This window comes from Populus euphratica, unplaced genomic scaffold (genome assembly GCF_000495115.2).
Source record: "Populus euphratica unplaced genomic scaffold, PopEup_1.0 scaffold115.1, whole genome shotgun sequence".
Taxonomy (NCBI): domain Eukaryota; kingdom Viridiplantae; phylum Streptophyta; class Magnoliopsida; order Malpighiales; family Salicaceae; genus Populus; species Populus euphratica.
In genome coordinates this window covers 102,093-125,314 of record NW_011500006.1, presented here as the reverse complement: position 1 = coordinate 125,314, position 23,222 = coordinate 102,093, and the positions used below count along the sequence as shown (strand labels likewise).

Here is a 23,222-nt window from a genome sequence, read left to right as displayed (position 1 = left end):
CCCTTTCTGCAAAACAAACACAAGAAAGTTTGGAAAGTGTTTTCCTGGAAACCACTTTTCAGAAAACAAATATAGCTAAAAAAGAAAATACTTTCATGAAAACCAAGCCAAATTTTTTTTTGATTAAAAAATATTTTCGTTGACCAGAAAGTGTTTTCCGTTGACTGGAAAATGTTTTCTATTGACTGGAAAGTGTTTTTTGTTGACCGGAAAATATTTTCCGTTTACCAACTTTCCTAATAACAAACAAATATAGAAAAGTTTGAAAAGTGATTTTTCAAAAACTGTTTTTTAGGAAACAAACATGGTCTTAAAAGCACTTTTCTTTCCTCTGTTGATGCTAGGTTGTAAATTGATAAAAAAAAAAGAGAAGAAAAAACGGGGAATTAACATAATAATTAAACTAATAAAGTTTCCTTTGCTGTAATTTCAAGAAATACTAATCCAAATATACACCTTTAAAAAAAATGTAACAGTTAAATTATTTTTGAATAATTATTGACTCTCGAGCTTATGTATTGAAAAAAATCGAGTATTTTGTCTTGAATTCAACTATTGACGCTATCATCACACGGTGCTCCATGTTGACGGTGTCAGATGTGGAAAATCAAACAGAGGCACGAATGGCAAGATACACATGCAAATCGTGGGTGTGTTGTTGCTATATATAAATAAATGTACTTGAGAGTCAAAATCACTAATAAATCTTATTGATAGAGTGGATTAATAATTAATACAACTGGCCTAATCAAGATTAGATAGATATGTATTTGATACAAGTATAATTTCAGAAGCCGTGCCCAGATAGATTTGGTGTTATAAAATAAACCATGACCAGGAGGATGTTTTAGAAGGAATTCTAGGGACACGTGTCAATCCAGGATAGAGAGATAGAGTAGCTGACCTGAGCTAGCAGACACGCGATTCGCATTAGCAGGGGAATAAACGGGTAAAAGAAAGTGACATGACATGGAAGATAAACAAGAGGAAATGACTTGGACGGCACGTGGAAAGATGGGATTGGATGAAGTGGTTAAGTGGCCTTTGGATATCGCCAAAGGTCAGGTGAGATTAGCGAAGGAGATTTGACATCGAAGTGGCAACCTGTCGCCGCTAGACTTTCAAAGAATATGCGATTCCGAGTCCGAGAATCCATGTTTAAATAAACAAAGGCATACAGTTTCGGTTAGTTATTAATATCTGCAGGAGAATGGAAACATTTCAAGTCAAATTTTCTCTTCTTTTAATAATCTGGGTGGTAAAGAAATGAGGATATTCTCCGAACTCTTTCAATATCCTGATTGAATTCTTTCTCAGATCGATTTATAGTAAACAGTTCATGACTAGGTTCGCATATTTACCAGAAATTATTATTTTTCTGAGTGAATAAAAAATGAGAAAAAATACTCATGTAGCAGTTTTATTTTAAAGTAATATTTATTATATTTTTAAGTAAAGATAAATGATAATAATAATAATAATAATAATACACGGTTATAAAATTATTATTATGAAAGTTGACTTAGCTCAAGAATTGAGTTTAACAAATTAACTTTCAAGTTAATAAATCAACTTAATATTTTATCATTTCAAGATTATTATCCTTTATAAAAAGCTTGAACAGTTTCAAGATTATTATCCTTAAATTAACTTCCAAGTCAATAAATCAACCTAATAAAATTTAATTATTAAAAAATAATCAAAAGCTTCTCTGATTTGCTACAATAATTTCTTTTATAATTTATATTAAAAATAATATTCTGAAAATACTGTAAACAACACTAACCTTATTTCTACAAAAAAAAAAAAAAAACCTTATCTTGTGAAAACACCAGTTATTTCAATTAATGGAACTGAGAATACGGTATCCCATGAAATTAATAGCCCTTTGGGGGTAGAGGGTAGTCATTAAGAAAGCAATAGGTGTCAAATGGGTCTATAAGACAAAGAAGAATGCAAAAGGAGAAGTGCAAAGATACAAAGCAAGATTAGTGGTGAAAGGCTACAAACAGAGAGAAGGCATTGACTATGGAGAAGTGTTTGCTCCAGTAGCCCGGCTAGAGACAATCAGATTGATGATCTCACTAGCAGCACAACATAGATGGAAGATCTATCAACTTGATGTGAAGTCAGCATTTCTGAATGGCTTCCTAGAAGAAGAGATCTATGTTGAACAACCACTTGGATACATTGATGATGAAAATGAAGGCAAAGTATACAAGTTGAAGAAAGCCCTCTACGGTTTGAAGCAAGCTCCGCGTGCTTGGAATACCAGAATTGACAGGTATTTTCAAGATAATGGATTTGAAAAATGTCCATATGAACATGCAATTTATGTGAAGAAAGAAGCAGATGGCAACATATTATTTGTGTGCCTATATGTTGATGACTTGATATTCACCGGCAACAATCCTACCATGTTCGAAGACTTCAAGAAAAGCATGGTACAAGAGTTTGAGATGACAGACATTGGTCTGATGGCACATTTTCTTGGCTTAGAAGTGGTGCAGAAAGAAGAAGGGATTTTTGTATCCCAAAGCAGTTATGCCAAAGATATTCTTGAAAGGTTCAAGATGGAAAGCTGCAATCTGGTATCAACTCCAGTCGAGAATGGAGTGGAATTGAGGAAAAGTAAAGTTGGAAATGTTGATCCAACTTACTTTAAAAGCTTGGTAGGAAGCTTAAGGTACTTGACATGTACCAGACCAGATATACTCTACGGAGTCGGACTGATCAGCAGATATATGGAGAAGCCAGACCAGTCTCATTTGAATGCAGCCAAGAGAATTCTTCGCTACATCAAAGGCACAATAAATGAAGGTATGTTTTATACCTCAAGTACAAATTTCAATCTTACTGGCTACTCGGATAGTGATTGGGGTAGAGATCTGGATGAAAGAAAAAGTACAACAGGGTTTGTATTTTTCGTGGGAGATACATCTTTCACATGGTCATCCAAGAAGCAATCAATTGTCACATTATCAAGCTGTGAAGCTGAGTATGTTGCCGCCAACTCAGCTGTATGCCATTTAATATGGTTAAGGAATTTGCTAAAGTTTTTGGGATTTCCTCAAGAAAATCCTACAGAGATTTATATCGATAATCGATCAGCGATTGCATTGGCAAAGAATCCGGTGTATCATGAAAGAAGTAAACATATTGATACACGTCATCACTTTATCAGAGAGCATGTAAAGAACAAAGAAGTCAAGCTGATATCCTGCAAGACAGATGATCAAGTTGCAGATATTTTTACCAAGCCATTGAAAAGAGAAGTGTTTATCAGATTGAAATTCATGCTTGGAATGACATCCCTCGATTGAGTTTAAGGGGGAGATTTGTTGAAATAAAACTCAATCTAGAAGGTCAAGGAAGGCAACCACAAGCTGTCACCGCCCAACTGTCCAGCCGCCGCCGCCAGCCGCCAGCCACCGGCCGCCAGCCGCTTTCACACCGTCGGCCACAACCGCCTTCACACTTGAAGGTTGAATTTTCTTGTTTTGATTTCGTGTATAAATAGATAGCTAAGCTTATGCAATTATGTGTGGAGAGATTGAGAGAAACACTAGAGAGAAAGAGAGAAAGAGAGAGGGGTTGTTGTAAGCTTTTGTTTATGTTATTGTAAGCTTTGTTCTGAAAAATAAAACAGTGTGTTTTATCCCCTCCGAGTGTTTCAAAGCCACCACAAGTGGTTTCTCCCACCAACACACCTGATACCATTGTTCAGGACTCAGCTGCACTGGCAATACAAGAATTGCTTAAGATTGCAGATTGTGAGGCATCACTGGATGGGACTGCTTCCCTGTCACAAGCAGCATGGAGGCTGGGCAGGTGGGACTTTACGGATGAGTACATCAGCGGGGCTGATCATGATGGTTTACTTTGTAGTGGTTCTGAAAGTAATGCTTCCTTTGACATGGATGTTGCAAAGATTCTCCAGTCCATGATGAAGAAGGATCAGTTCTCAGTTGCTGAGAAGATTGCACTATCCAAACAAGCTCTGACTGCTCCTCTTGCTGCTGCGGGCACGGATTCTTACGTGCGGGCTTAATTACCCGTTTATCGTGAAACTTCACCTACTACGTGAATTGGAGGACTTCCACACTCTTCTTGTTGATGATTCTTTCTTGGTCAAAAAATTCCATCTGGGTCATCTAGAATTCACTAAATTGATGGGGAATTGGGAACATCCGCTCAGATTTACTCAACCATCCCTGTGGGCAAGGGAGCCTCTTTTGGCTTTCCAAAGATTGGTATTTGGTGCCAGTAGTCTCGGTGCCCATGTTGGGATCTGCTGCTTCAGTATGCAAAGCTTTGTCGCTTGGCTGGTCACTATGAGACAGCAAACCGAGCAATTCTGGAAGCCCAGGCCTCGGGTGCACCTAATGTTCACATGGAAAAGGCCAAGCTTCTGTGGAGTACTAGGCGATCAGATGGTGCCATTGCAGAGTTGCAGCAAACTCTCCTTCACATGCCTGAACAGGTCGTAGGTGCTGCTGCTAGGTCTTCAATTACTAGCCTTTCATTGGTTCCATTGAATCCCCAACCTGCATTTTGTGATCCTCAAGCTTCGAGTGAGAATCTAGATATTGCAAAGACTCTACTTTTATATTCCAGATGGATCCATTATACGGGGCAGAAACAAAAGGAAGATCTCATAACTCTTTATGCCAGGGTGAGGGATCTGCAGCCTAAGTGGGAAAAAGGATTCTTCTATTTGGCTAAATATTGCGATGAGGTGCTTGTTGATGCCAGGAAACGTCTGGAAGACAATTATGAACAAGGTCCCAGACCGGTACCATTGACTTCCACTTCTATTTCTCCTTCAAACACTGAGAGGCTATGGTGGACTTACGCACCTGATGTACTTTTATTCTATGCCAAGGGGCTGCATAGGGGCCACAAGAATCTCTTTCAAGCTCTTCCAAGATTGCTTACACAGTGGTTTGAATTTGGAAGCATTTATCTAGAAATATCTAGAAATATTGGAAGTAATCTAAAAATCAATCATTGAATGATGTATTTCTAAGACATGAACACGATCAAAAAATACAAGAACGGTTAGAAGCAATAAAATATAACTAAAATCATATAAATTACACAATCTTTGTCATTCTAAATCAACAAAATTATTTTCTTTTAATTACAAAGAAGATATTTGAATTTAAAATCTCTTGAAATAAAAAAATGACATTTTTCACTCTTGTTTTCAAGATGTTGGCATTTTGACTCCTATTTAAAATTCCAACACCAAAAAAAAAAAAGAAAAAAAAAACACTTTTTAACTCAACGCAACACAAGGGATTATTAACAATAAAAGCAGAAATAAGCTCTCTCAAAATAACAAAAGTATATTTTCTCCCGAGATCAAAAGTCTATTTTACAAACAAAACCACATTTTCTCCTCCTTTTCTTCACTTTCCTCAAGTTTTTGAAACGAGGAGCTGCTAGAGTTACATGATTGTCACGCAGACATTGATATCTCATTAGAAAGGCGCGACAAAAGATTGCAACTCTCCACAGCTTAAATATATAGGTAAGGTGGTAGGTAGGATGACAAATAAAATAGTGTACAGTAATGGTAATGAGAAGGATGGAAAATGGCTGGTTCGATTAGCTTGTTGTTCAGGTTATGAGCATCTGCAAGACTTCCCTTTACTTTCTCCTGAGCACAGATAGAAATCGGCCAGGCGACTTCTCCTTGCGCCATTCACCATAATCCCCAACCTGGTATAAAAACTTGCAAGTCTTATTGCTTGTCATGAAAATGTACAGAAACATATATGATATATAAAGCCATTTGTAGCCGAAACCACAAATGCTAAATACCTCTTTTGCTATTTGTTGCAGGATCTCTATAATCTCCGAGAAGTCAGGCCTTAGAGTTGGATCCTGTTGCCAGCATTTTTCTAGCAGTTCGACAAGCTTTGGTTGAGTATTCTTGGGTATGGTAGGCCGTAGACCCTGAAACCACGTGAATGAAAATCACCACACAAATTCTTATAATCATGGACTCATCAAATGAAATAAGGGAAAAAAATGCTTGTTGGAAAGGATTTTTACCTTTTGAACCACTCCAACAGCTGCTTGTAAAGGGGTCAAGTATTCATATGGAATCTGGGAAGCCAAATACGCAAAAATGATCAATTTTGCAAGATCAGAAACTTACTGAAAAGAGAGGGGATATTATAAGAAAATGACCAGCAGTACCTTTCCAGTTAACAATTCCCATAACACGATCCCAAAACTAAATACGTCAGCCTTGTGGTCATACGGCTTGTGCTCAATGACCTTCATTGCAAGATAAAAGTTCTAAGAAAATTGCGAGATGAACCACTTAGAAGATGCATGGTGGTTGCCACCAGCACAACTAATGATGCATAAAATTTTCAACAAGAATCATGGGGGACGGGAGGGTAAAGCTATGGATTATTTAACAATGGTAAACAAGTGATCTCTCTCGGTGACAGCAAGAAGCAAATTAAACATTAAGAATAAAATCAAGATAGTTTGCACACTAGTACTGAAAAGGATATTGGTAAACTGGGAACACTTTCAGAATAAGGTGTAATGAAAACAAAGGTGTACCTCAGGAGCCATCCATCTATAGGTCCCAGTTTCCGCAGTCATAATTCCAGTCTGAGCTTTCACTCTGGCAACACCAAAATCAGCAACCTTGACTACCTGAAATGAAATTAACAGATGTTTCTTATAGATACACATACGGTACAAAGCTTCAGTTGAATTTGATTTATCTTCCTCCGTGATCATGATGAGAGTAGAAGATGTGGAGGAGGATGAAAAAGACTAGGTAAAAAACATCACTGAAGCCAATCGAATAGTAAACAAAGCACTTGCTGAAAAAATTAAATATGGTAAAGAAGAATCTTACTTCATTTTCATCCATGAGAAGATTTGCAGCCTTCAAATCCCTATGAATTATATTATTTTGGTGCAAGTAATCCATTCCTTTAGAAACATCTATTGCTACTTTAAGTAAATTTGGCAGCTTAAAAACACCCCTCTGCTTGTGTAGGTAGTCATAGACACTTCCTCCGTACATGAATTCTATTTACCAAGAAAAGAAAAATTAAGATACAAAATGTTGAATGGGGGATGAAAAATTAAAGGGAAAAAAAGAAAGAAATTCATACGAGGAATAAATAAACATAACATATGTTTCAAAACTCAGTGACATTTACCTGTTACAATGCACAAACTTGGAGGCTTGGTGCATGCACCGATAAATTGTACGACATTCTTATGCCGAACTTTCCTACAAGTTCAAAGAATATGTAAAAATAAGGAAAAAACCTAACCCAAGAAACAGCCTAGAGTTGTAGAAAAACTATGTAGCTGAATCTGGGAACACTTTCAGAATAAGGTGTAATGAAAACAAAGGTGTACCTCAGGAGCCATCCATCTATAGGTCCCAGTTTCCGCAGTCATAATCAGGCTTGAGAATTTTGATAGCCACTTCCTGACTACAGTATGTACCTTTGTACCTAAGCAAATAGGATGAAACAGTTGAATAAGAAACCAAACATCAACAGAAATTGCATCTAAAAAACATTTAACTTACAGATCACCATATGATCCAGAGGCAACTTTGTTCTCAAACTTCAAATATTTAGGATCAATTTCCCACACATCAGTCCCGTCATTGGGTATTGCAACATGATTAGTATCGTATTTAGTCCTAAATTGCTCGTGATCCTGTAAACACATTTAAAGTAAATTGGAATGCATATCGAAACAAGACAATGAATGAAACCGCACAAGGAAAAACATGAATAGGTTCTAGTCAATTGATGTGGTGAAGAGATTATGGCATAAACTAGACATTATCAATTATCTTATTGCATTGGAAAACTAAAGAATGAGCAGAAGAAAAATCCGAGAACTTCAAAATGGTACCCATCAGCAACCTATGGTGAATTATTGCTGAAGTAAATTCAGTTACATGTGTTCTACCATATTCAAAACATTACTAGTAGCGTTATGCCTGTCATATACAAGGCAAATCATCTAATTTGAGGAGGTTGCTCGTGGAAGAAATAGATGAAACAATTTTAAAATGATGAAGATAAAAAATACATGTCAACAAAACAAGGTTCCTAACAGACAACTTAACCATCGGGATAAATTCTTATTCAATACATGGCCTGCTCTTGCCCATTTCCAGTACTATAAGAGTTTCTAATTGGGAATTCCTGAATTTAACTCCTTTTTTCGTTTTCTTGTCACTAATTAACTTGTGACTAGGTTTTATTTCTACCAACAGCAGCCCCTCCTCCACCCCTAAAATAACCAATTGGTAAAAAGATCTGAAACTGGATGAAGGAAATTACATCAAATATTGGAAAGCAATTTATAAAACATTTCATTGCATCCCGCCCAATTCACTGGCTTTAGATATAATTAACTTCAATTTGAGATGATCATTTTAGCAAATAGACCATTGGTTAGAAGAGAATATTCTGCTTGCAGTATCTTGCAAAGCTTGCCCGATCCTCATCAAATAATATGACATCTCCACTAAACAAGAAACAAGAAAATCAAGAGACTGGAAATATAATCAATTCAAGTACAAATAATTTCATAAAAACTCTTGTAGAACACCACATTCAACAGTGAGCATTGTGAGTGAGAGAAACCCAGATTTATTATAAGCTGCAAACTCCATAAGAAGACACTTGCCATCACTACAAATCAACTCAGGGAATTACCTCAATCTTGGAAACTTCCTTTACCAACGCTTCTCTGAGCTGCTCCGTTTCCTGAAAATTATGAACAGTGTGTTAATCGATCAAGTTCGTTGTGTATTTCAAATATGTTCCTGATTAATGGAAGCCTTATGTAATAAAAGGTGTGTATGGCAAGTACCTCATATGGCCAACCATCAACAACAAATACATCTAAGGAGTAGCCATCAACTGTCGAAAATGCGTGCGCTTCTTGGATGTTCAACCCAATGTCAGCAAGTAAGGAAGTCAGCTGTAAATTCGCGAAACACCAATGACCTCATAAATAACTAGAAGCACAATAAACGACAAATTCATTAAACCAATGGTTAAATGTTTATTTTAGCAGTATCAGACACTATCACAGACTTCCTGCTTACATCAAATGTCAGTCATTCATGCTAATTGACCAGCCAGTAAAATGCATGCTACCAGCTGGTGGAATAAAACTCAAAACGAATCCTAAAATTTGTTTGCAGTTCTTCCAAATTCAATACCAAAACAGCCTTCAAACTGAAAGAAGCAGCAGAATAAACGAATATTTTCCCCAGCAAATTGAAACAATGATTGATAAATAAAATGAGCTTGGCTTACTTCAACAAGCATGCTTATCTTACCTGACTCAAAAGTTTTCGCTTGTCATCAGTTGAAAAAGTAATTTCATGCATGGGCCTACATCATTGCCAACAAGAAAAATAGTGTAAACTTCAAAATCCAAATCTAGTAAATCATGTATATGAATATTTGCATGCATGTATATATATATATGTTTAGGAAAGTGCATACTCCATGGCATTCTCAATCAGATTGAGCGCCATTTCAAATATAGGATCTCATATTCAAAGAGAGCCCATTACTCTACCATATTCAAGGATTAGAAACTTATCTGAATTCTGATTTTTACTCAAGTCAGTCGATTAAAGACAATGATTAATATAAAAATGATCTTTGTTAAAACTTTTCAAAAGAAAAGGTGAAAGTGAACTAACAAAAGGGAAAAAACCCCAGATAGATCCTTATTGGAATCAAGTTAACTCTACCACAATAGCATTTTGAATGAGAGAATTACCTGAAGAACTTTGAATCAGCACACACAGAATTATCACCATCTTGATCATCAAATTTATTTGCCTCAAGTGCCAGTGCTTCAAGATTAGGTGATGAGCCAAAGGCTGGAGGTGGATGCATGCTGACAATTGAAAACAAGATAAAAATGTCAGCAATATTAATGAAACTTATTGATTGGAGTGGTCAAAACCACTAAATGCATCGATTAAGAGGATCCTAAGACAGATAATGATCTCAACAGCATACATCTTTCTTTGGGCTCCTTCCTTACAAGGAGAGTCTTGAAGGCTAGAGTCAGCAGAATTGTCATCGGAAGTAGGATGAACCTGCATGTGGGAGATGCAGTTGATTGCACTTGATAAATTAAAAAGTTTACAAGACTCAATGCAAGAAAAGAAGATAACAAATGCAAACGAGGTTTGCAATCCACATTTGGCAGAAATTCAGCTGCGTTTATTGAACTCAAACAGATCAAACCAGCCTCACAGTGTGAAATGCAGCACTTATTCGAAGACATGTTTACAGAAGATTCCTTTCATAGCTAGTAACTAAACCAGTATTATACTCGTATATTTATAGTTGTATCACATTTACTTCTACATCAACAATGTGGAACCAAAAAAAAATCAATTTTGATGAACACAAAAACACAAAACTTCGAACTCCAAATTCTCCACAAAAGATAGGATCCTTCAAGACCTAAAAACATCTGCCGAAAACTTGTATCATGAACAAATCCTCGCGTAGTCTTAAAATCTACAGCCTAATCAATCGCAAATTCTATTCATAATCAAATCTTCACAAATTAATATCATGAAGCATCGGTAATAAAAAAAACATAACAAGTCAGTAAATACACGTTACCTGTACAAGGCGAATTTCAATCGCCGGTCGATTAGCAGGATCGTGAGCCAAACGCAGCAATCTCTTATGCGTTAACACATCTTCTGCTCTTTCCACATTCACATCTAAGGCATATCTACACCACAAAAGGTACCAAAATCAGAATTATCCTCCAAAAGATAAAAATAAAAAGACAGAAAAAGCTAATAATTCAAATAAAGAAAAAAAACAAAAAATTTTAATTTCCGTAACGAAGAGGCAACACCAAATCACATACATACACATATATCGTATAGATACACGTACACGTGCCGAAACTAAGACACACAACACACACACACGTACCTGGTAGGGAGGCGGTTGAAGTGAGTCCAGAGTTGATCATCAAAACCAGGTAGATTAGCTTCTTCGTGATTAGATTCTTTAAGACGACGAAGAATCGCATTGTAAACCTCAAGTTTCTGCTGCATCCTTTGCTGTTGTTGCCTTCCTTGTAACACCGAATCAGAAAATGTCGTGTTCGCGTTCTCGTTCACTCTGCTGCCGCAGCTCTCATTACTACCACCCTCCTCCATCGACATAACCACCATTTTAACAAAAATAAATAAATAAAGCAAAATGCAGAGAGAGAGGTTGTGAATTTTTTTATTTATTTCGCTTCTTACGTTAAAGAAAAAGGGAGGTAGGTTTAAGAGGAGATTATGGGGAGGGTTAAGAGAGGATTAAGGTTTAATTAATCTAATATTATGGATTCATAGTTGGTGCTGAAGAGAGAGAGGCTGCGTTGTGAGTTTTTTTGAATGGGTTTTTGGCTTTCCTTCCGCTGCTCTCTAAATATGTAAGCTGTTTAGAGGCGTAGTGCGCCCCCATAAGAATCAAGACGGTGTAAATTCGTACCCTCGCTCGTTATCCTCCCCTAAATAAAATATTAGCGGGGAGAGTTATATGCTGTGTGTACATTACATCAACTTCCATGCATCTTTACAACATTTTTTTTTTTGTTTTGTTTTTTCAATCCATCTTTTTGACTTGGAATCATTCCGTTGATGCTATTTAAATCAGAATGTTTTGGGACTGAATGCAGTGCATGAGTTTAAAAAATGGTTTGAATTTTAGAAAAGCAATATTTTTTATAAACTATTTCATTTTATTATGTGAATTTTAATCTTATAAATGCATGAATTCGACCAACTAATTAAAAGATATTGTTTTAATATTTAATTAAAAATTAAAAGAAGATGCCATGTTTGCTTCATATGAAGACAAGCCCAAGTTACTTTAATTGAATAATATTTTGTAGTTACTTAATATTGTGCTATCTTAAACAAAAGAAATAGGCACTCACGGTTGGATGATAAGGATGCTAATATATATTGGCTTATGGTTTTGGGTTTATGACAAAAATGGCATCATCATGTCGCGAGGGAGAGAGTCTCTAATTAATTATTACAGATTGATGTGTGGAATTAATGAGGAGTACTGCAGAAGCTCATCGAGCCGACGAGGATGATGGAGCGGAGGGGGAGAGCCATTTAAGATGGTGGAAGAACGTTAATTTCTTGCATTGCTAATTTATTTATTTATTTATTTATTGTTATTGTTATTATTATTATTATTATCAAGAAAGATTTCCATTTTCAATGAATCCCTATGAATCCGTGATGCCACCTTCTCACCTCCCATTTTAAACGATGAAACTTCCCCCATTTCCACCCCTATTAAGCTATAAACGTTCATAAAAGGCAAATCCAATGGCTCCCGCTGATTCTGGATAAGCTCACCTTGGAAATACCATAATGTCCATAAATGTTTGGTTTATGTTTCTATATATTTGAGTTATAATTAAGGGGTGCATCGAAATCTGGTAGAGGCTGGTTTTTATTTTTAAATGTATTAAATAATATTTTTTTATTTTTTTAAAATTTATTTTTGACATTGAGATATTAAAATGATTTAAAAATATTTAAAAAATAATTTAAAATAAAAAATATAAATGTTAACAAAAAAAAAGGAGGAGGATCAACTTCAATACTACCAATCAGTGTAGAAATACTCCATGAAGATGCGGCACCCACTTCAGTCCAAAATAAAACCATAAGGTGGCACTCCTCAATGCTTGGAGCAAGGGCTTGTCAAAGGGGTTAAGAGTAATTGCATGTTGATGGTTATCTTTATCTTTTTTCTGATCAACCAAGAAACATAATTTCCCTTGGAGTATTTGCCATGAAACACGAGGAACATGGACCAAGGAGAAAGCTAAAAGAGAGTGCTGGTGAGTAATGAGATTCATGGGAGAGGTGTGGATTTTGGACCAGTTAGATGAACTTACTTAACAGCACTTTTCTTTCCTCTGTTGATGCTGGCTTGTAACGTGACAAAAATTAAAATAAAAAATAAAAAAGAGAGAAGAAAGAATGGGCAAAATAATTAAACAAATAAAGTTTCCTTTGCTGTAATTTTAAGAAATACTAATCCAAATATACACATTTTAAAAAATGTAACGGTTAAATTATTTTTGAATAATTATTTACTCTTGAGCTTATTTATTGAAAAAAATAGAGTATTTTGTCTTGAATTCAAAATAAAATGATACCACGACAAAAAAAATATGCAATAAATATGACAGTTTTGCTATTTTATGTTATTTCAAGCAAAGAAAGAAGCAAGCAAACAAAAAATACTTTTTCATATATTTTTAATCATACTTTTTTATATATTTTTAATCATGGATATTTAGAGATGAGTTTATATTTATCTTGACCAGTTTTTTAAAATTTTAAAATTAATAATTATATAAAATTTAATAAATTCGCCGAGACAACTAGAATCTAAATAATATTCTCTTGGAATTTTAATGAGATATTTCTTAATTAACAGCTAGATGTGCTAAAAAAATATGGTCTCACAAGGTCTTGCTCGCCGAGCATGATGCACGTTATCATCACACGGTGCTCCATGTTAACGGTATCAGATGTGGAAGATCAACCAGAGTCACGAAGTGCAAGATACACATGCAAATCGTGGGGGTGTTGTTGCTATAAATAAATGTTCTTGAGAGTCAAAATTATCACTAATAAATCTTACAGATAGAGTGGACTGATAATTAATATAGACATAATTCAAGATCTTGAAATGAAGCTTTTAAACACAATTCGCCTAATCAAGATTAGATTGATTTATATTTGATACAAATATAATTTCAGAAGCCGTGCCCAGATAGATTTGGTGTTAATAAAATAAACCATGACCAGGACGATCTTTTAGATAGAATTCTAGGTCCACGTGTCAATCCAGGATTGGGAGATAGAGTGGTTGACCTGAGCTAGCAGACACGCGATTCGGATTGGCAGAGGAATAAACGGGTAAAATAAAGTGACATGACATGGAAGATAAACAAGAAGAAATGACTTGGACGGCACGTGGAAAGATGGGAGTGGATGACGTGGTAAAGTGGCCTTTGGGTTTCACCAAAGGTCAGCAGATAGATTTGACATCGAAGCGGCAACCTGTCGCCGCCAGACTTGCAAGAATATGCGATTTCGAGTCCAAGAATCCATGTTTCTAGTGGAGTTTAAATAAATGAATATTTAAGCTTATCCGAAACCGCAACAAAGGCATGCAGTTTCGGTTAGGAGAACGGAAACATTTCAAGTCAAATTTTCTCTTGTTTTAATAATCTGGGTAGTGAAGAAATAAGGATATTCTCCGAACTCTTTTAATATCCTGATTGAATTCTTTCTCAGATCTATTTTTAGTAAACGGTTCGTGACCAGGTTAGCATATTTAGCAGAAATTATTTTGTTTTATTTTGAGTGAATAAAAACCCAAGAAAAAAAAAACATGCAACATAGTTGCTTTTTAAAGTTATTTTTATTATATTTATTAAGTAAAAATAATAATAATAATAATAATAATAATAATATTAAAATTATAAAATTTAGTATAAAAGTGGGTTCTGTTTAAAAATTAAGTTTAACGGGTTAAATCGCAAGTTATTTTATATTATTTTTAATAGTTTTTTATAATAGTTTTTAATAAAAAATTATTTTTTTTAATAATTTTAATGTATTAATATTAAAAATATATATTAACAAATATTATTTTAATTAAAAATATCAATCATGTTATTAACAAAAACACATTGCATGGAGTTAAAAGACTACCAGCACACCCTGTTAAGATTTTAGACACCATTTGTTTTGTCAGTTGAATCAAGTTTTTTATTTTTAGATTTTTTAATATATTGATTTTAAAAACAAATTATGTGTATATATATATATATAAACAATTTGAAAAAACATCCTCATACGATACGTTAGATAAACATGAGATGTCGGTAATGAGGTGGGGACCATTCTGACTAGGACAGTGCAGATTTAACAGGACGCTGCTGGAAAGTTTATCATAGAATTTCCTTCCTTTTTCGAACTTGGAAACACCCCCCGAGTACATGGAATCACTTTTTTAGATGGGCCAACTTCGATTCAGATAAAGTTTGCCGGTTCGAATATTTATGTAGATTATATTAGATTAGATGGCTATACCATCATCCGGGCAGCTCTATAGTTTTATAGTTTTTATACAAATATAACTTTAAAAAGTCAACAATATATTGCCTTTGCAAACTACCGTCCAAAGAGATATATTGAAAATTTATTTAATTAATATAATCTAAATAAATTATAAATTAATAAAAAATTAATCTTAAAAAACCTTAATTTTTCTATTAAAAACCCTTTATTTTTCTATATTTAATTCTTGATTTGTGGTGTTAAATTAAATATTAATAAAGATGAAAATTGATTCTTATTAACTATTCAACTTTTTAATTTTAAAAATCCACAATAAACAAAAAAGTCAAAGAATAGTTTCAAATTTGAGTTTTTTTTCTCTAGATTTTTACATACTTTTTCTCACCTTATTTTTAGTAATTTTCTTCTTTTCATGCTTTAATTTTTCCCTCTAAAATCCAAAGTTTAGTTTTCCTTTTAATCTCTTTGGAACTTTTGGAATTGAATTCAATTTCACAAGTTAAATCTGTTTCTTAGTTTGAACCCTCAGAGGATATGGGTTTAAATTTTAAATGGAATTCAATTACTAAAAAATGGTCAAAAGTAAATAATATTCTTTGATTTGCTAAAATAATTTCTTTTATAATTGATATTAAAAATAATATTCTGAAAATACCGTAAACAACACTAACCTTATTTCTACAACCAAAAAAAAAAAACCTTATTTTGTGAAAACACCAGTTACTTCAATTAATGGAACTGAGAAAACGGAATCCCATGAAATTAATAGCCCTTCGGGGTAGAGGGTAGTCATTCGCAATGCCCTCCACCAAACGAGAATAACTGTTCATTTGACTGTGGGCTTATTTGCATGGCCCTTTTACTTAGATCATACAAAATTTAAATTTAGACGGCGCTAAAATAAGCACACACTTTCTATTCAATCTCGGCCCGTAGATAAAGCCCTGCCCTTAATATTATTAGTGGACAAGTCCCCTGTCTGTAGGCTATACAATCTCTGGAGGTGGTAGCAAATTTTGTTTTAGTCAGGGTTGCTGGAATAATTTATTGCTGTGCGCAAGGTTTTTTTAGGTTTTACATACAATGGACACGCACTGTGTCGCATATAGGGTAAGTTTATATATATATATATATAGCTAATGTTTTTAAAAATAGAAAAAAAATTAAATTGAATGAGAGTTGATATGATATGGCTCGGTTGAATTTGTGGATCTAAAAATAACTCAAATAACTCATAAAAATATTCTTTTAAACAAAAAAAATCAAAGTGATATTTTTAAAAAATATTAAGATAATAACATATCATATTAACTTTAGTCAGCCTGAGTTAATATGTTAAACCTATTACCAAAATTATAAGACTATGATAACCCTATAGAAAATAATTCAAAACAAATTATAAAGCATAATTTTTAATTAACCCAATGCTTAAGGATGAAATTGAAAAAAAAATTAATTAAAAAAAAACCTAAAAAACAACCTGAGTTAACCTATAAAGTCTGCGACCCAGGTTATAAGATCAAGATAACTCAATAGACAACCCGAGTTAACCTATAAAGTCTGCGACTCAGGTTATAAGATCAAGATAACTCAATAGAAAGCAAACCGAAACATATAACAAAATTCAATTCACTATTTGCCCAATGTTTAAAAATGAGATTAAAATAATAAATCAATTAGAATAAAACATAAAGAAATGACTCGAGTTAATTCATTAAACCCATGAGCTAAGTAATGAGACCGAAATAATATCATAAAAAAATACAAAAATAACCTGATATAACTTGAGTTAACCTATCAAATATGTGATTTTGATAATGAAATTAAGATAATTCTATAAAGAACAAATCAAAATAAATTATGAAACTCAATTCTTAATTGACCATATTAGACCCAATATTAAATTATGAAACTTGTAAATTTTTAAATTAAAAAAAATGACATAAAAAATAAGCCAAATTAACCTGGGTTAATCCATTAAGCATTATTCTCGAGTTATGAGACCAATATAACTTAATAAACAACAAACCAAAACAAAGCATGAAGCCTAATTACCTATCAAATACAATAATAATTAATGCAATTGAGGGAAAAAAAATCAATTACAAAAAGTTTAAGAAAAAACTGAGTTAATTGGGTTAAACTACCAAACTCATGACTCGGGTCATAAGATAAGACTGGGTTAAACTATCAAACTCATGACTCGGGTCATAAGATAAGGACGATATAATAAAAAGTAAATCCAATTTTGAAGGACATATGACCCGAGTCACATGACTAAGATAACTCCTTAGAAAAAAAATAAAAAAATAGCCCGATTTAACCAAGTTTAAAATGCTAAAACTCATGAACCTGATCATGAGACTAAGATATCTCTATTGAAAATAAATCAAAATGGATTATAAAACTTAATTCCAAACCGATCTAATATTGAATGATGAAATTGTAAAAAAAAAAAATCAATTAAAAAAAAGATAAAAAATAACCCGAGTTAACTTATGTTAATTTGTTAAGCACTATTATCAAGTCATAAAGCCAAAATAACTTAATAGAAAGTAAATAAAATAAATCATACAACTTAATTCTCTATCAATATAATATTAAAGGATAAAATTTAAAAAAATTAATTAAAAAAATATTGGGTTAACCAGATTAATCCATGATTCATATTACGAGAATGAAATAATCTAATAGAAAACAAATGTGATATTAAAAGATGATATATATATAAACTATTGATTGAAAAAGAAATTAAAAAAGAAAAAAGAAGAAGTACTATTTAAATAAATAGTAGTCTGTAAGGATAGCATAACAAAACCCCCCTTTTTAGTTTTTTTTTCTTCATAGAGCAATTCCAACGCAAGAGTTAATAGGATAGGTAAAAAAAAATACTTTGACCTATTATTTTTAGTTTTAACAACTCCAACGGGATAGCTATATTAATAACTAAAATGTGTTTTCTTGCTCTGAAATGTTATTTCTACACTTCTATGTAGATCAGCCAAAAACAAGAGAGTGTGTGTGTGTATATATTTGTTGTTCAACATCTCTTTCCTTTGTTTCTCTCTTTAAAATTAGAACACAAAAAAAAAAAAACCCGCATATCTCAAAACCTTGTGCCTCAGCTTCTTTGTTGTTTGGAAAAATAAAAACCAGTTGTCCTCTAATTAATTAATAACATTAATTATGCCTCTACTTTTTTAATTAGTTGAAATCAAAAAAATATGCTCGCTTATATATTTTTTCTATTTTTTTATCTCTTGATTTTATAAATTACTCATATTAATTATATAATTAATAACATCATAATCCTAAATTAGTTATATAATTATATTAAAATTAGTTTAATATAAAATATTAAAATATAATTATACTATTTAAAAAATCATTTTATCAATTTAACTCTTTAAGACAGCATCTCTAATTGCAGATGCTCTTAATCTGATACAGCCATCTCATTGGCTAGCTGTTTGATTTTGTACTCGAGATCCATTTAAAGCAATTTTTGGTTTCCCTTGTTCTTGGATTGCCATTTGTTACTTTTTCAAGCGGCTCCACAAACTATGACTTCTTAGTTATTGATAGGATGGCGGGCACATTTGATGAAGAATGAAGGCATCAGATGCATCAACCGCCGCAGCCAGAGGAATACACGGCCCTTAATTTTACGAGCTGGGCAGAGGACAGTTTCAGGGGAAGGGGACTAGAAAATTGAGAGCATCATATGCGAGCAAGCATTTTGTTAATGGTGCCAAAACCACAAGAAGAACGCCACCATGCTATACACAGAAAAATAATGCACAAAAACTCTTGCATGCTATTATATGTAGCTCTTCAATCCGTTGGCAAATCACAGGCAATCTATTCGTAATCAAGATTCAATTAGCAATCCACTTACAATACACTTTACATTATCAACAACGCATATTTAGCAAATTTTTTCTTGAAGTACAAGATTCTGAGATCAGTTCACAAGATCAACAGACTGTCAGAGCATTTTACATCCGAAAATACTCCAATGGTCCTGCATCATTACCAGCATCCATCTTCTCCTCGTCTATTTTCACAATGGCAAATACTACAGGAGTTCTGCATCATTGTCAACATCCATCATCTCCTCATCAATATATTCACCTTCTTCGAGAAGTTGTTCAAGTTCATCCACCTCATCGTAGTCATGCATGTATAAACCATGTGAGTTATCCCACTGGTTGGACCCCAGCTCCTCGGCATGCCATGCCACATGCAGGAATGGTCTATTCCTAGCTAAAGCATCTACAGTATCCCGACTTACACTTCCTGTCACTCCCAACCATCTCAACCTTGGAAAATAGGGTTTCTTTAACCACCAGAATGAAAGCTGTGTTATACCGCCACAGTTGTATAGATCCAACAACCGCAGTCTACAACCATGCCATCTGTCCTCATCAACCTGCATTGACGCTAATGCCATGACTGATGCATCACCGATGAGTGGACACTGTCGCATTCTAAGTTCAGAAATTGGAACCCTACACTTTGCGAGTGTCAGAACTCCATTATCCGAGAGATTAGGAAGATTTGATAGGTCCAATTGTTGTAACTCTAGTTTAGAAGAGCCTTCAAATAAGGCAGAGATGCATTTATCTGTAAGCCTCCTGCACCCTCTCACAGACAGAGAAACTAACGAATTTATAACCCCTCTTAAGTATGACAACCCAAAATCACTTATATCGGAGCCATCTAGTAGTAAAGTCTTCAACTCCAGAAGAGTGCTGATAGATCTTAGGGCTCCATCCCCAAGGTGTTTGCAGTCTCTCAAATCAAGAATTTTAAGGCGCGTGTTTGATACCAAATTCTTTATTGCATGGTTGGTTAAAAGGTTGCACCATCTCAAGCTCACATGAGTTAAAGACAGAGATGTCGCAGAAATGTCATGAAAGACCAGATCAGTTAAATGGGTTCCATAAGACACCCTGAGCTTGAAGAGACTAGAGCATGAATGCAAGATTGTTTTGAATCCTGTATCTGTAACTTGACAAAAGCCTCCAAGACAAATACTTTCCATGTTTGCACACTTGTCAGCCATTAACAGCATTCCCAGATCATTAACACGTCTAAAATATGTGATGAGGAATTCTTGGCTTCGAACCAATGAGAGATGTTTCAATTTTCCATGCTGATTAATCTGCTGAAGACCAGAGTTGGTGAGATCATATGCATTTGTTGGTTCTATGAGAGGGGCATCTCGAAGGTCCAAATGTGTCAAGGACATGAGAACATTCGATATTGTGCTAACCATGGGGTCAGTAATATAGTCTACAGAAAGGCACAATTTCTGAATGCCAGGCAGAATGGGTGGTCGAACATGATTTGGTGATCGATGATGTCCCAAACTTGGGCTAAGCAGTTCAGTCACCATCACTGAAGAAACACGCCCAATCTCAAGAGAAGTGAGTTTTTCTGAAGCCAAAGCCCATACTTGAGCAAACTTATGACGAAGAAATAATGGGACATCAAACATCAAAATCAGTTCCTACAAAAGAATAAACACATATTAGACAGAATATAATTGTTCCAAAGGACATTTGAATGTCATGATAGTGAATATACATAACATTGACAAAGTACCTTGAACAAAGACACAATGCATAGATGCAAAAGAATTCAGGTACATGTTATTGCAAGAGCTTAATGATGTGCATGAACAAAGAGCCTATCATTCAATTATTGGACCAGATTCATGTCAACCAATATAGTCTCACTGCCAGCACAACTAAATTCCAAGAACACAATAAATGTCAACAGAGGTAGTCCCCAAGACCAGGACAGTGCGTTCACCAATAAATTACCAAGATGATTAATTTGGCAAATTCTTAACTACAAGACGAGAGGCCCATAGCAGAATGACTTGACAAAATCTATAAATGAGGAACAGGCTCAAAAATTTAATCTATATTCTTCGTTTTTTTTTTAAAAAAATTCTTGCCCTCAATTTGACAAAAAATAAAAAAAATAAAATTCTTGCCCTCAATTTGACAAAAAAGAACCACTCACTTATCCTCGGCTTTTTAAACATATGCCTAAGTATGCTTGCAACTTTAAGCACAGTGCATGTAAAACTAATAAAGAATAGATATTCAAGATTACGAGAAAGCTTTTGGATAGCCAAAAGAGTAATCCAAAAATATTCCTATAGCAAAATTAAGCCCACCATCGTACTAAATAGCAGGTAAATTTTATGCTCCAAAGCCGGCTATTTAGGTTGCTGTTTGGATGTTGAAAATGAATACTAAAGTTAAAGAGTACAAAAGCGAACTTTTTTGAAATCAACAAGGATTTCTTCACCATGGTTGATCATCTAAGTTTTATGATTTTGATTCTCAAGCAAACATTCACCAACCTAATACTTCTTGCAGAAGCCAATAAAAAGTAAAGTGAAGCTAATTTTACATTTATTTGCATCCATATTAAAAACTAGCTGAAGAAATCAGCAATTACATTTTATCACAATGATTTCTAAAATAAGTAAATATTTTCTTTCTTGCAAGAGAGATAAAATGCAGCAATGGAATGGCGAACACCAATCTATTCGATTAGTAAACTCCAATAGCAATATGTGCTAAAGATTAAGTAACCCAATGTAAAATCTCACCAAACATTTCTTTGCCATTCAATTACTACTTTACATTTTAATCTTCATTAATTACTTGAATTTGCACTTGAACCTTACTTCTAATTGTGTGCAACCTCTGAGTAACTCCTCCAGATCAGATATATGAATGCGCCCCCTTTTTTCAGCCACCGATCCCAAGTACAGATACCTGAACCAAAATTCAAAAACATACAAAACCAATAACAACACAATAAATCTAACACGTCCAGATAATCACATATCACCATCCCACACATTGCTCAGTTACCCCACAACAACAACAACAACAACAACACATAAAACACACAAAAACACCCATGTTTTTCTTGCATTTCATTATCATCTGATCACTACTAGCATCTAGTGTAAGCCACGACTGCCTGCATTTCACTCCCAAACACACACACACACACATTTACATAAAACCTCATTTTCTATTGCATTTCAATTAACATTTTACCATATTGTCTGCATTACACGCACGAATAAAGATAAAGTTCCTATCAGGCAAACAATACACGCACAGTCAGGAAAAAAAAAAGGAACTTTTCTAACATCTTTTTACCTTAAATCCGCGCAATTTCCTCCAATCTCAGAAAGCAATTTCCCACTAAAATTTGCGCAATTATGTAAATAAAGTTCATGCAAGGAATCCCGAACGAAAACATTAATAGCAGAATCATCAAGTCGGGCGCAGTCAAGCTTCAAGCTTTTAAGGTAAGGATTGGGAGGCATTAAAGGCTTTAATAAATCAATTGAAGGCGCAATATCCTATAACAACAAATAAAAATAATAATAATAATTGAAAACCCATCAATCAAATGATCATAAGAAGATGAGATCTTTTGTGGGTTTTTCGTGTCTTAAAGACTGGCTTACAAGGAGGTGAAAACTGGGGATGAAAGTGAGGATATGAGAAGTACAAGCGTTGAAGGTCTTGCAGGTGGAAGCAACGGAGCAGATTGATGCCACGTCGAGTTGTGAAATTATGGTTGCAACCACTGTTCCTGGAAGCTGATCCAAGCTCTCCTCCTCCTCCTCCTGCTGCTCCTCCTCTTCTTCTTCAGGGCTAGCCATCTTTCTCAAAGGCTTTGCTTTGAATCGATATGGTGGAGGATTAGAGGATATGACAGAAACAGAACACTTGAAGCCTCAATTATTCCTTCATTTAATTTGGGGTCAAGAGTAAATCGATCCTTCAATTCTGTTAAGTGTTTCAAATCAATCTCTAAGTTAAAATTATCACAATTCTTTTTTATTTTAATAATTATTATCATCATTGACTTAAAACCTTAATTCTCATGAATTTTTTAGGCAGCCTGTGGATTTTTGTTAATTTTTATTTTTTTATATTAATATTATTAACTCTCAATTGAGGTTGGAACATATTTAGTTGTTTGG

The 23,222-nt window shown here is 34.1% G+C and overlaps 3 protein-coding genes across 3 annotated transcripts; 1 reads left to right on the top strand and 2 right to left on the bottom strand.

The window, feature by feature from the left end:
• Positions 1 to 4,059: 4,059 nt before the first annotated feature.
• On the top strand, positions 4,060 to 5,014 carry LOC105141231 (serine/threonine-protein kinase ATR-like). The gene is made up of 2 exons (XM_011048400.1): positions 4,060 to 4,149; positions 4,271 to 5,014. Exons 1-2 carry the CDS (start codon positions 4,117 to 4,119, stop codon positions 5,012 to 5,014), a joined length of 777 nt encoding a protein of 258 aa, XP_011046702.1. The 5' UTR covers positions 4,060 to 4,116.
• A 424-nt stretch (positions 5,015 to 5,438) lies between these two features.
• LOC105141181 (serine/threonine-protein kinase HT1-like) lies at positions 5,439 to 11,536 on the bottom strand. Its single transcript, XM_011048326.1, is given in 16 exon segments — positions 5,439 to 5,727; positions 5,830 to 5,964; positions 6,064 to 6,117; positions 6,211 to 6,291; positions 6,589 to 6,684; positions 6,893 to 7,068; positions 7,203 to 7,276; positions 7,371 to 7,505; positions 7,583 to 7,716; positions 8,730 to 8,780; positions 8,887 to 8,997; positions 9,362 to 9,416; positions 9,814 to 9,933; positions 10,059 to 10,138; positions 10,677 to 10,791; positions 11,001 to 11,536. Coding segments are annotated over 16 exon segments (1,734 nt in total). The 5' UTR covers positions 11,246 to 11,536; the 3' UTR covers positions 5,439 to 5,655.
• Positions 11,537 to 18,981: 7,445 nt separating this feature from the next.
• Positions 18,982 to 23,009, bottom strand: LOC105141178 (F-box/LRR-repeat protein 10-like). The gene is made up of 4 exons (XM_011048316.1): positions 22,701 to 23,009; positions 22,387 to 22,592; positions 21,900 to 21,990; positions 18,982 to 20,702 (listed from the first exon to the last, which is right to left on the bottom strand). Exons 1-4 carry the CDS (start codon positions 22,896 to 22,898, stop codon positions 19,266 to 19,268), a joined length of 1,932 nt encoding a protein of 643 aa, XP_011046618.1. The 5' UTR covers positions 22,899 to 23,009; the 3' UTR covers positions 18,982 to 19,265.
• Between the last annotated feature and the right edge of the window lie 213 nt (positions 23,010 to 23,222).

Excerpts from the sequence above, each read along its gene's own strand:
- LOC105141231 (XM_011048400.1), top strand. The coding sequence starts at position 4,117 with ATGATTCTTTCTTGGTCAAAAAATTCCATCTGG. Across the intron at positions 4,150-4,270 it reads GGTCAAAAAATTCCATCTGG|TCTCGGTGCCCATGTTGGGA; the intron begins GTCATCTAGAAT and ends TGGTGCCAGTAG.
- LOC105141178 (XM_011048316.1), bottom strand. The coding sequence starts at position 22,898 with ATGGCTAGCCCTGAAGAAGAAGAGGAGGAGCAGCAGGAGGAGGAGGAG. Across the intron at positions 22,593-22,700 it reads TCCCCAGTTTTCACCTCCTT|GATATTGCGCCTTCAATTGA; the intron begins GTAAGCCAGTCT and ends TTGTTGTTATAG. Across the intron at positions 20,703-21,899 it reads GAGGTTGCACACAATTAGAA|GAACTGATTTTGATGTTTGA; the intron begins GTAAGGTTCAAG and ends ATTCTTTTGTAG.